Raw genomic sequence first — 13554 nt, forward strand, 5'->3', positions numbered from 1 at the left:
ATTGTGAAATTGACAGGCAGGAACTCTCCTATGTTTTTGTGACCTCAGGGTAGTTCCCTATAGAGCCCATCTGCTGACCCTCCTTAGAGTTTTGGAATGTCAACCTTCATCAGCTGGACATGAGAAGGAACGACCCAAGGAAACTAGCTCGCATTGACTCAAATTGTGGGAGCCAAGTTTGTAAACGAGAGTCAATTCCTTATTCTGAGAATAGGAAACTTAATTCCTTTTTGCTGAGTGCCTGCTGTGTGTCTGGCACTATGCTAGAAGCTATGGGAGAAAACAAGAGCAGTATAAGACAGCTCTACCTTCAGAGAGCTCGCAACTTTACTGAGGAGGCAAGAAATACATATATGAAATAATTAGAGAACAATATAAGGCAGCATCAGAAAAGTGAGATTTTGGATGTAACCTAGTGCCCACAACATTTGAGTGGTCAGTAAGGGATGGGATCAAGTTAAGAGGAGGAACTATTGAAGAAGCCAGGGCTTAAAATGGCCCTTCACTGGTAGAGAAATGGAGAGAGACCATTCCATACAGGGGATCCCACAAGGATATACACAGAGAGCAACAAATTAGGTGGGTGTGGCAACCTGTGAATGCTAAGGTTGACTGGAGGAGAAAAGGCAGTCTGTATGGGAGGACCTGGTTGGTCATTGCAGACCAGTTTTCTTTTGAACAGATTTCCTCTCTGGTGTCATGTACCCAGAAAGCCAAATGGAGAATCAGAGGCTCCTTTTTGAGCACCCAGTCAAAGACAACAGAATCAGATGGTTCCAGAAAGCATTTCATATTCTAGGCGTAGACAGCAACCTTTCAGCTCCATGGCACAAGTGGGGCTAAGTAATATTCAAAAGTACCATTGTGTGTCTTATACAGGCCTGTCAGCATTGACATAGAGGGAAAGAGAAAAGAAAGAAAAAGAGTAAGAGAAGTAGAAAGAGCAAGGAAGTGTGAAGCAAGAGAGGACAGGAAGTGCACCATGGTAGGGAGCAGACACGTACCTCCAATCTAACCCAAGACACTTTGTGCTCCACGCTCTCTTCCCTCCACCCCCCACTTCCTGCCTCTAGATCATGACAGAGATTGAGGAGTGCCCCTGTCCACTAAGAAGGGGCAGATTCCCAGATCTGAGCTCCTTTCTTCCTGAGCAGACTGTGACACATTGCTCACTTACCATCTCTCCCAACTCTAGGCTTTATGCCGGTTGTTGTGTTTACGTTGATTACCCATTCAGACCTACTTCTTCCTTAGCCTGTAGGCTTATGTTAATTTCTGAGATTATTCTTTCCTGTGTCCAATTTACTTTATGAGCCAGTTGCTCACTTCCTGCTGTCTTGTTGGTAGCTGCCCCCTTTAAATGTTTAACAATGTTTACTCACTGCTACATCCAAGCAATTGATGACCCATGTGCAGCCAGCTCGCAACTATTCAGAGGCTGATGCAACCACTCCATGAAGGAAACAGATTTCTTGCAAATTCTTCCCCCTCCTTCTCCTCTCTGTTTTCTGGCCACTTCCTTGTTTGAGAATCCTTCATCCACCGCAGGAAGGAGGCAAAGATGATGAGAATTGTAACTAATCCCTTTATCAGTCCGCCAGCAACTGTGGGTTTCTAAAAAAATTAAAAAATAAAAAAAATTCAAGAGTAAAAAGAAACTGTTGATTAAAACATATTTGTCTATTCTGTGAGAATCTCAATTATCCATGTTGTATTGTCCCCAGTTAAAATGAGCATTTGGAGCTGTTTTTTTTTTTAATTGTATTAAGATCAATATTTCACAATTTCCTGGAATCCTATCCATGCTTTGAATACTCAGCTCCACCCCTCCATGAAGCCTCTTCTGATTATTCCAGTCCTCCTCATTCTCTAGGTCTAGATCCTACCACACTGAGACTCTTCTGTAGGTCAAATGAGCTGCCTCAGTTTCCCTGTTACACTGAGAACAGACTAGGTCCCAAAAGACACATTTTTAAGTCAAATGATTTTTTTTGTTCATTGATCAGGTTCTGCAAACTCACCCAGAAAGGCTCCTGAATTTCCAAAGAACCCCATATCTTTCACCTGTAGCTGCTATTTACACTAAGCATTACATCATGGACATAACAATTTTATCAAAGGTCCTTTTGCCCTCCCCCAAGCCTAGAGGCCCTCATTTAAAGAGTACTTCTTCCTGACAATAGCAGATTCTGTCTATCTTGCTAAGACCTACAGGAAGTTGGAGGAACACTCTCTGGCCTTGGTCTTTGGTTCCCTGAAGTCCTATATACATACAAAGTCAATGTAACCATTTGAGAGTGTCTTCTCTTCAGCCCCCAGGGCTTGATTTAGTGGCATGGTCTTTAAGATTAGTGGTTGTCTTTAGCCTTTCAAACAAATATTTTTGCAGTCTCTACCGCTCATTTGGAACTGAATACATACTACTATGTACTCCTACTTACCAATTTTATGTAAGTCTCATGTACCCAACTAAGCTCCAGAAGGTCAGGAAAAATGTCCTTTACTTCTCTGTATCCCCCATTGTGCCTCAGATAGAATTGGGCATGTTGTGGTTGCATAAATTTAAGAGCCAAGCTCTAGAGTCATATTGCCTGGGTTTGAATCTTGGCTCTGCTATTAAAAGCTGTGTAACCTTAGTTAAGTTCTTTAACCTCTGTGTGCCTCAGCTTCTTCATTTGGGGAGAATATTTACCTCACAAGGTTGTTGTAGGGGTTAAATGAGTAAATACATGTAAAGTGCTGTATGCCTGACATACAGTAAGCAATCCACAAATAGCTATTATGGTCAGAAAAGGAATTGACAAAAGAATGGTGACTCCAACTCCTGAACTAACATTTGGTGGGCCCCATGCTCCCTCTCTCTCAAAGCCTTAATCCTTTATGCTTTTTCATTTTATTGTACCTAGGTCCCCACTCTGATGATGGACACCCAGTTCTCCGAGTTCACACCAGACATCACTCCCATCATGCTGGCTGCCCACACCAACAACTACGAAATCATCAAATTGCTTGTCCAAAAACGGGTCACTATCCCACGGCCCCACCAGATCCGCTGCAACTGTGTGGAGTGTGTGTCCAGTTCAGAGGTAGACAGCCTGCGCCACTCCCGCTCCCGACTGAACATCTATAAAGCTCTGGCAAGCCCCTCACTCATTGCCTTATCAAGTGAGGACCCCATCCTAACTGCCTTCCGCCTGGGCTGGGAGCTCAAGGAACTCAGCAAGGTGGAGAATGAGTTCAAGGCCGAGTATGAGGAGCTCTCCCAGCAATGCAAGCTCTTTGCCAAAGACCTGCTGGACCAAGCTCGGAGCTCCCGGGAATTGGAGATCATCCTCAACCATAGAGATGACCACAGTGAAGAGCTTGACCCTCAGAAGTACCATGACCTGGCCAAGCTGAAGGTGGCAATCAAATACCACCAGAAAGAGGTAAGCTGAGCTCTTCTCTGCTTTCAGGGATGCTTAAGCCCTCCAGAGCAGCAGAGCAAGAGTCCGCATTCTTCTACCACTTAGCCCTCTAACAAATGTTTAGACAGACCTCAAAAACAGTTAGGCTCATTTATCCAAGGCACATACAACCTCTGCATATTTTCTTTATGGCCAGACAAGTAAGGAAAAATACTGATCATCTGATTCTTTGTTGAGAAAGCACTCATGCATTCAACAAATGCTCATTTAGCACTGTTCTAGGTGTTTGGGATACAGAAAACAGCTACTGACCCTGCTTTCATGGAGCTTACAAGCTAGTGGAGGACATTAAGTAAATGATCACATTGGTGAATATATAATTACAAACTAATGTAAGTGCTCTGAAGGAGAACTTTTATGAGGACATAACAAATGATCCTACCCTACATACTGGAGCCATGGCGGGCAGTGATCACGGAGGGCTCACTGTCTGGATGCTGGTAATTGTTGACAGAACTGAGTCCTTGGTCCCTCAGCAAGAAGGCTGAGCTATGCATTTGAAAGATGGAGTCATTCTCAGAGTGTGTAGTTATGTGGAAGGCTGGAGCAACATCTGTGATGATGTGATCTCCAAACTGTTAGGGTTCACCTCTTTGAGGGAGGTGAGTTCAAGAAGATCACAGAAGGAGAGGCTTTGCTTTCCAGCTCAGCCACATTTACAATCTAGCCAATGCTGTTCTATGCCATCTTATCAAACAATTTTCGGGAGCCTCCTAGCAAGCCTAATTTAGCTCTTTAAGGAGGCAGCATGGTACAGTAGAAAGAGCAGGGACTTTGGAGCCAGAGCAACTGAGGATGGAATTCCAACTCACCAGCTGTATGACCTGAAGAAAGTCACTCAAATTTCAGGACGTTAGTTTTCTCATTTATAAAATGGAGATGACAATAGTTCCTCTATTTCATAGGGCTATTATGGGAAAGAAATGAGAAAATGCTAGTGTACAATGCATGGCACAGGAAATACTTTAATGTCCATTTCCATCTCTCTTCCAAGGCTACCTGGAGTCAGATTCAAACAGGTTGAACCAAGAGGTGCTTGATATCTGAAGAGCAAGCAGCAGCACCATCCCTTCATGGGTCCATGCTCTGAGGCAAATCACATTGTGTGCTAACCTGGTCCCTTGCTCTCAGACAAGAAAAAAAATACTATGCCTTTGAAATGAGGCAAAAAAGAGTACCAGGGACAACCTTGAAAGGGATAAAAGATGACAAAAAGGCAACATGCAGATTGAAAAGGCTGTATTTGGGGAGATGGTAGATGGATAGGCCCACGCCTGCATCTCATTATCCTGATTTTGCCACTACTCGCTTCATTTCACTAAGCCTGAAGTTACTTAACCTCACTTTTCTCTTCTGAAAAATAGGGATAATAATGGGAGCACTTGCCTCCCTGGAGAAATATAAAGTTTAAATAAAATAAAACAGGTAATATGCTTATGCACAGCACAATATTCAGCATATGTTAGGCATTCAATAAATATTAGCTGCTATTATTATTTATGTTCATGGTTACACACGGGGGACCCATGGTATATGGTCTGATTCTGTATACTAAAATTGTAGGTAATAGATATAGAAATGGCCCATCCTCTCCCTTACCCCGCTCTTGATGTGTAGTATCAGTTGTGTTAAGTAATGTTCTGGAAGGTCTAATTGACTTTTCTTCACTTTGATATATGTGTATATTTCCAGTAATGACGTATATTATGGTTTTAGTATGTTTTTCACTTTATATAAATTGTTATAATACTGTGAGAAAAAAATCACGGGTAGTTTTAGAACATGAATTGCTTCCAGGTGACAAAATTGTTAATGGGAATAGAAGTGTTAAAAAATAGATATTGCAGAATATAACTAAAGTTTGTATTCCTTATCTCACTAGACAGCAGGTAAACTTCATAATTTTAAGTCCCCATTCCCCTGAAAATTGACAAAGTATTTATTTTCAAACAGTTTCACTGCAATATTTCATCAATTTTGTATTGCTAGATCATTTCCCAACTACTTTATCACTTGACCCCCTCTGCTCATATAATCTTCACTGGCCAGTTTTGGCTACTGCTCCATTTGGAAACCATTGTAATGATTTCCTCACTCTCATGGGGATCTGCTCGGTATATGACCATGGAATAACCCTTGGGTTCTATATTCACTGACCTCCAACCTTCATTAACCTTCTCATCAATTTTTCCCTCATATTTTAGTCCTTTTACTTTCCTGAAACTTTGTCCCCTAGTCCCTTATTTCATATTTTTTCTTATTATTGTTATTAAAGAATATCTCTATGTTTCTGTATGTTCATATGATTTATTTTTCAGCTATCATTATACCAACCTGAATGTTCCAAGGGATTACATTTCTTTTTAAAAACTATTTTATTGCGGTCATATTGGTTTATAACATTGTGTAATTTCAGGTGTACATTATTATATATCAGTTTCTGTATAGATTGCACTGTGCTCACCCCCCACAATCTTGTTTTCATCTGTCACCATTCGTATGGTGACCTTTTGCCCACAAGGGGTTATATTTCTTTTTGCCCTCCTAATTAGGCATCAGATATTCCAAAATTGTTTTCATGGTCCATTTGCTGTGTACGTTCAAGTGGAAAGAGTCATTTGTTTTTTTGTGGTAAAAGATACATAACATAAAATTTACCATTTTAACCATTTTTAAGTTTACAGTTCAGTGGAATTAAGTACATTCATGTTCTTGTGCAGTCATCACCACTAGGAGTCATTTTTTGAGGATGCACAAGTTTGGCAGTGTCCACTTTTCTTTCAATAGTAAGTCCATACAATTAGTTTCATATTCTGCAGACCACATTATTTTTAATCCATAACATTCGCAAAGTAGCACCTTTTAACTATTCAAATATATAGATATTCAGCAGTAATACAAAAGTAATCCAAAAAGCACTGTATTTATGCAAAGATCAACAGTTTTAGGCCTGGTGGTATTCATCCATAATCGTGAATGAGAACTCTGGAATTTAATAAAATGAACTGTTTCAGTCAGAGCACATCAAACTCCAATTCCAGGTTTGCAGCAAATGCAGCAAGGATGGTGAGTGACTCTCACCCTCAATGTCAATAATTTCGCGAAAAAGAATATACTTTCACAGAGCCACATAAACCCAAATATGGCCCAAACTTTAGTCTTATAGACAGAGACTTCAGGATTATTTTGGTATTTATATATTTAGCTCTAAATTTTCCAAGATAAGTTATCTTAACAATGGCCATCGATCAATTTTAATTTAGTTTCTCTTCAAACTAAGCTACACTGATTAGCAGGGCCGGCTTGAGAATTCAGATATACCTTAAGGTTTGCACTCCAAAGGCACTGTTTCCAGAATGTAAAACATGATTTATATTAATCAAAATCTATAAATCTCCTCTGAATTGTAACTTAATTTCCACTAAAGAACTCGGTAATCCTTCCTAATCTATGAATTACAGTTTAAAAAATATCTGTAGGGCCGGCCCCGTGGCTTAGTGGTTAAGTGCACGCGCTCCGCTACTGGCGGCCCGGGTTCGGCTCCCGGGCGCGCACCGACGCACCGCTTCTCCGGCCATGCTGAGGCCGCGTCCCACATACAGCAACTAGAAGGACGTGCAGCTATGACATACAACTATCTACTGGGGCTTTGGGGGAAAAAATAAATAAAAATTATAAAAAAAAATCTGTAGTTCCATTGAGCTTCAAATGAGTATAGTCTCTAATGGCTCTTTATTCAATCCACATGTCTAGTTTAAGACTGAATAGTTTCACCTTGAACAAATCGGCAATGTCCTTATTTTGGGGGTGTTTTTGTAATTTCAAGTTTAGTATGCTTGGATAAGGAACACAATCCTGTGAGCTACTGAGGTTCTAATAATTCAGGTGTCTGTGAGCACTTCATTCTTAGAAGTTTTTGATCTGAGCAAAAAGACTGATAAGTCTGTTCAATAAATATAAATAATCTAGTCTTGAAAAAAGTGAAACATACACACGATGCTTAAAGCCACAATATAGGGTGTAATGGAACTAGGCAAACCAAACTTTTCTTCAGATACAAATAAACGAACGAAACTTAACTTCTTACTTTATCTTTCTATTATGTCTATGGCAAATTAACTCAGCTTTTCTATGTTAGATAAAATTCCTCAAATTCCTTAGAGGCATATAGTTTATGTGTACTTACTCATCAAGAAGAAAAATATATTAACATCTTATATGAGTTATACCCCAGAGTCTGGTGGAACACATTTGGTTTGAGGGTTGCATGTCGGGAGCCCCTAAACAAGTTGGAGATATTTTTAAAAGGCCAGCTTTTCCAGATGACCTTTAGGCCCTGGAAAAGACTAGGCCCTGGAGAAGACTAGACAAGACTAGACAAGAATTATCTCCTGGGACCAGAATTATTCAAAGGAGAGGCAAACCTCTAGTTGGGAATGGGATAACTGAGCTAAAAGAGAAAAATTGTCTTCTTTTTCACACTTGATTCCATACTTGATCCCAGTTGGACCATGAGGTTCTATCTTCGAGGATAGGTAGGTTACTTCCTCAGTGTCTCTACTCAGAACAGAAAAGAGCAGATGTGACGCTTCTCCACTTCCTAGTGTCCTCCCTGCTGACACCTGTTCAATCTTCTTTTAAAGCACGCTGTGATTCCAACTGGGCAGAAATACCCAGTACAAATGGAAACTTTCTCAACAGGGGAGGTATTGTAAGGGAGGAGCATCAGAGACTCCTGCACCAAGGAAAAGTACCCAAAGAGAAGCCCACTCACATCTAACAGTTTCAAACAAACAACATGTCTCTGTCTCTTAAACCTTGAGCTAAAAAGCTGTAACACACACACACACACACACACACACACACACAAAACAGACAATATTTTTCTCTATAAAATGAGCTGCAACTCAAGTGATTTCCCAAAACCAGTTAGGGGACTGCCAACATTAAAAATTTAGAAGATATGGTATCAAGAAAGGCCAATGTTCCCCCAAGTTTAAGTAAAAATGAAACTATTAAAAATGATCAATATTGCCAGAATTTGTTATAATGTAGAGACATGTGTATTTATGTGTTTTCAACAACAGATTTTGTTAATAGCCTCTTTGCTTAAAGGAATCTGAAACACTAAAGTTGTGTTTCATATATGTGGCTCCCTAGTCCACTTTACATGAGTATTTGCATTAAACTAAAAAATACCTCTTGAGATGCTTTCAGCATTTTACTAGGGTCATTGAGATGAAATTGTGACAGGGGTAAAGAGTTCAGTGGTTTTCCTTACCTTGCTAGAATGCAGTGCCACTCTTCACAGGTATAAATGGAGATCACTTTCAAAGATTCTTTATTACCCTGAAGAGATGTCATATTTGAGACCAATGGATAGTTGTATCTGTCAATACAAGTAACTCCCAAATAACTTCAGGAACTAGGGGTTATTTTTTTCTTTTTTTAGGGTTTTTATTGTTTGGTTGGTTGGTTGGTTTGTGAGCTAAGGGTTATATAGGCAGGAGAAAAACAAGTTTTAAATGTGGATTGGAGGGATAGGGTCCTTGAAAAAATAAGAAGTATACGCGAGAGGAAATGGCTAAATACCTCTAATCTATTAAGATAAGGCTATCAATACAAGAACACAATAATCAGCTTTGATGTAAAAAGCAACCATTAAAACATAGTTGGTTAATAATGTTCAGTGTTACATAACCTCCTCAGGAACAAAATCTTAGCCTTAAATGGAATATAATTCACTATTTCCTGAAAGGCTTTGCATTGCTGTTTTTTCCTCATTACTATTCCTATTAGAACTCTAGTAGAGGGCCGGCCCCGTGGCTTAGTGCTTAAGTGCGTGGGCTCCGCTACTGGCAGCCCGGGTTCGGATCCCGGGCGCGCACCGACGCACCGCTTGTCAGGCCATGCTGAGGCCGTGTCCCACATACAGCAACTAGAAGGATGTGCAGCTATGACATACAACTATCTACTGGGGCTTTGAGGGAAAACAAAGGAGGAGGATTGGCAATAGATGTTAGCTCAGAGCCGGTCTTCCTCAGCAAAAAGAGGAGGATTAGCATGGATGTTAGCTCAGGGCTGATCTTCCTCACAAAAAATTAATTAATTAATTAATTAATTAAAAATAAAAAAAGAATTCTAGTAGACTCCCAAAAAGCATTTAACTTGGTAAAAAAAAAAAAAAAACAAGCTCAGAAGAATGAAACACAAGCTGATTTCGGACTATAACTTTGACATGGAGTAAAATAAGGAAGCTCTAATCTCTTAGAAAACAGGTGTAAAACTATTGGATAATCTTTACATGCCACATAGACTTTCAGGTATTGTCATATAGACATTTTTCAGATATTCCTAAAAAGTCCTGATTTCATATATTCTGCCCCATTGTCAGATATATCATACCAAAGGCTTTGAAAATTGTATCATTTTATTTTTTCCTTATTACCATTGAAGGTAGGCAGAAAAATTATTATAACTCTCATTTTACAAACAAGAAAGGACTATATTTCAGAGATTTGTTCAGGATTATCTGACAAAGCCAGAAGTAGAACTTCAGACTCCTGGTACAATATTCTCTGAGTTTACTCCACTTTCTGTTGAATGGGGTCTTTTATGCCAATTTGGTAGCCTCCAAATTCACCGCAAGGTAATTTAAGATGACCACAAGTTCTTTGATTTGTGAATGAAAGTTTATTAGTTAATATCTGTTAAAACATATAACAATTAAATGGTGTGGATCAATAACTAATAAGAATTATATTCAATTATAATCTAGTAACTGGCAGTAACAATCACACATAATGATACAACTATGTAGTCAGAATTTCCAACATATTTTAGCCAAAGTACACAAGGATGAACTTCCTAATTCATTGCCATCCACCAGCCTATCTTCCTTGGTTTTCACACCTTTAAGTTTGTCTCAGAATGATGAGCCTGTCTCCCTCTCTATCCTTCCACTTCAAACAAGAATTGGCTTTAGTGTTAGTCTTAAGAAGATCCAAAAAAGGGCTAGTTTGGGTAAAGGACTAACCACTTTCTCCATTCTCCTGGAGGAAAGATGCAGGATTTCAATCAGAGGTATCTAATCAGTGGACTGCCAAGTTAGTTAACATATCTCCCTTTAATTGGGCTTTTAAGTGCATAACTTGTATCAGTTGCCAACCAGCTATTTCTATCAATATCAACAACTTAGGGTTGGCTAATTTGCATATGACAAAAACAGGGCGTGGTTCATAACCTGCTTAGAAACTAACTCTACACCATGGTTTTCCACCATAAACAGCTGCACAACTGTTGATAACATTAATTTTCTTTTCTCCCTGGAAAATACCTTCCCTACTAACCCTTGTTCCTAAGTATTTTCTTATTTCCTACACTTATTTATTATCACTATTAACTTTATTTCTAATTCTGTTCCATAGAGCAAACATACCTAATACAACAATCCATTGCTTGGGGCAGGGTTACATCTTAACAATTCTTAAACACATATAATCACACAATCAAAGCAAACTTTGCAATATATTTTATCTAATCCTGAGGTGCCATTATAGTATAATCTTTCCAGGTGACCCATCTAGCCAAGAGGCTAGCCAGTTTCACATATTATGAGGTTGTAGCATCTTCCTGCTTTGACACGTATGGACCATGTTGACCATCAGTTGTTTTATAGGCTGGTTCAAGCTTTATCTTGTTTCAAGGTCTGAAGTAGTCTCACAGATTTCTCTTGATGTATTTTGATGACTTGCTTGAGTTAGTATGGTTGTTTGTGTTGTCTCATTAATACTAACAGTTTTAACAAGCTCACACTAATCTGTTGTGGAATTGTTAGAAAGTCCATATTCCAGAGCTCTATTTGGAGGAATAGCTACCCTTCAGTATCTATCACACTTCAGGAGCACCACATCTGTCAGTTTACAGTTAAACTGCTCACCAGACAGAATTTGTAGCAGACTGACGGTCTCTCCTTGGATATGTTTCCTGATCTTGTCGAAGTATTTATGCTTTGAGTTTTATTTTGACGCAAAATTATAGCCCAATTTCCTAAAGTCCAAATTCCTAGTGGAGAGTGTATATCTTCCCTGGCTGTTTTTAAATCTTTAACTAAAGCATAGGTTCTATCTTTTATCCAGTTCCTCTGTTATTATTCTTGGTTGCTACATGTATGGATTTCCTTGTTTAACTGTTATCACTAATCTTCCTTGCAAAATTTCTCCTATTGGAATGGTGGGATAAACTGATTCTTCTAGCTTTCCCACTGCTCTATTTAAGTTAATTTGGCACAGTCTCTTTACACTGCATCTATTATTTGCCATTTTGGACATACTGCATATCTAGAGTTGCCTACACTGGGAAAGTAAGGCTCAGTTTGGCCAGTTATTGCAGGAGCAAAATCCCTCCATCTGCTGTCTGGCGTGGCTTGTAATTATCCACACTAGCTGCTTGATAATACAACTTTTATTTCTCCTCTTTGTGTCTTTGTTCACCCCCCTACATCTCCTGGATCCTCATCTACTCTATCAATCTTTCCACATAGCAGTCTATTGTGGAACTTTCTCATACAAATACATTTGAGTAGCTCTATAAGTTCTTCTGATTTTCAAAAAGGTCTGTGGTAGATTTTCTGGATACAGAAGTCTCTTTTTTAAACTTGTCAAATAAACTTATCCTGAAATTCAGTGACAAAACTGACTTATGTTTTTCCTGCTACTGCTCATCCAAATAAGACCTGGTTATATAGTCTATAATTTTCCCCATTTACCTTTAAAGATAGCTAATTATCTGTGTATGCAGACCTCATTTAGTATTAGATGCAGCATCTGTCATGTAGGTTAGCTCTGAAGTCATCTGTATTAAATGTCTTTTTAATCCCTCTGACTATAATATGCTTTAGGACTCTATATGAATTGGCATAGTCTGGTTTCCACTAGTGTGGATTAACTTCTACATGTCATGTTTTCACAATTTGCAGATATTCTTTTATCCAGTAGTACACTTTTATGTCTTTACTTAGTTGTTGCCCACGTCATGAGATGCAAAGGCCATTCCGTAGGAAGGAGGACCATAGTGTCCATGGGCTTGTCTGAAGGGTAGCTATTCTTCCAAATGGAAGTGAGGGTACTGAATGGCATGGAATTAGTATGACGGGTCAATTTCCTGCACATTTATTTGATCCCTCTCTGTTTTGATATGGGGGTCCTCCAAATATTGCATTTTCTTCTTCTGGTATCTGCAGAATTATTGTGGCTAAATACCAGTCCAAATTTTAAGTTCATTATTGTTCCCATCTCTCAGTAGTTAGGATTTCTATGTCAAGGTTGCAGGAGGTTCATGATAATAAGCCTATCAGCTATTCTTTATAAATTTAGCTATACCCAAGGAGATACACTGTATCCACTTCTACTTTTGGACCATCATCTCTAAGCCTATGCCATAAGTGTTTGACTTTCCATTGGTGAACAGTTCTTGTAGGGCTTTGTCTAGCCCTCCTAGTACTAGTAATTCTCTCTTGGTGTTATTTGGTATAATTTGCCATTTCCATTTGGGGAACAATATCGCGGAGTAGTTGCAGTGTGGGTCAGCATTCGAGGGAACAGTCCTGCATTGGAACCTCTTGGCCTCAGCTTTTTCAAAGCTTTCTCCCAGGCAAAAGTCATCTGAAAACCTTTCTGCAGTTTTATTATCTGGTAGATGCTGCTTTTTCAGAATTATTTTCCCTAGTCTGCTATAGCATCCTTTTGTTGACACATTCTCTCCTGAAGGCCTACTAAGGAATTATATCTTTTCAAGTAAAAGTGTCCCAATATTGTCCTATTAATGTGAATGTATGCACTATAATACCATCTTGGGGGCTATTCCTCTTTTAGTTTTCATTCATTGTAGAACAGTGAAATTGGGTCCCAAGATGTGATAGAGTTCATCAGGTCTTCACTCCATTGTTAGGTGAGGAGTGTCTTTTCTTTGCTATTGTTTGCTCCTGTTATCAGGAATCCTAGCAGGAGAACAAATACAGATAAAGAAAGAACCATATAGCAAAAGTCAGAGCTTTTAAACAAATTCAAAGAAGAGAAGAGACCAGCCT

General features: G+C 39.2%; 1 protein-coding gene across 1 annotated transcript in view; it reads left to right on the forward strand.

The window, feature by feature from the left end:
* The window catches only part of TRPC5 (transient receptor potential cation channel subfamily C member 5), a 134732-nt gene that overhangs the window by 27276 nt on the left and 93902 nt on the right, over nt 1-13554 (forward strand). The window contains exon 2 of the mRNA XM_004440501.3: nt 2907-3428. Coding sequence (XP_004440558.1) covers nt 2907-3428 — 522 coding nt within the window. The remainder of the gene's footprint in view (nt 1-2906; nt 3429-13554) is intronic.

The sequence above is a fragment of the Ceratotherium simum genome, chromosome X, assembly GCF_057802395.1.
Source record: "Ceratotherium simum simum isolate JZ-2026a chromosome X, ASM5780239v1, whole genome shotgun sequence".
Lineage (NCBI taxonomy): Eukaryota > Metazoa > Chordata > Mammalia > Perissodactyla > Rhinocerotidae > Ceratotherium > Ceratotherium simum.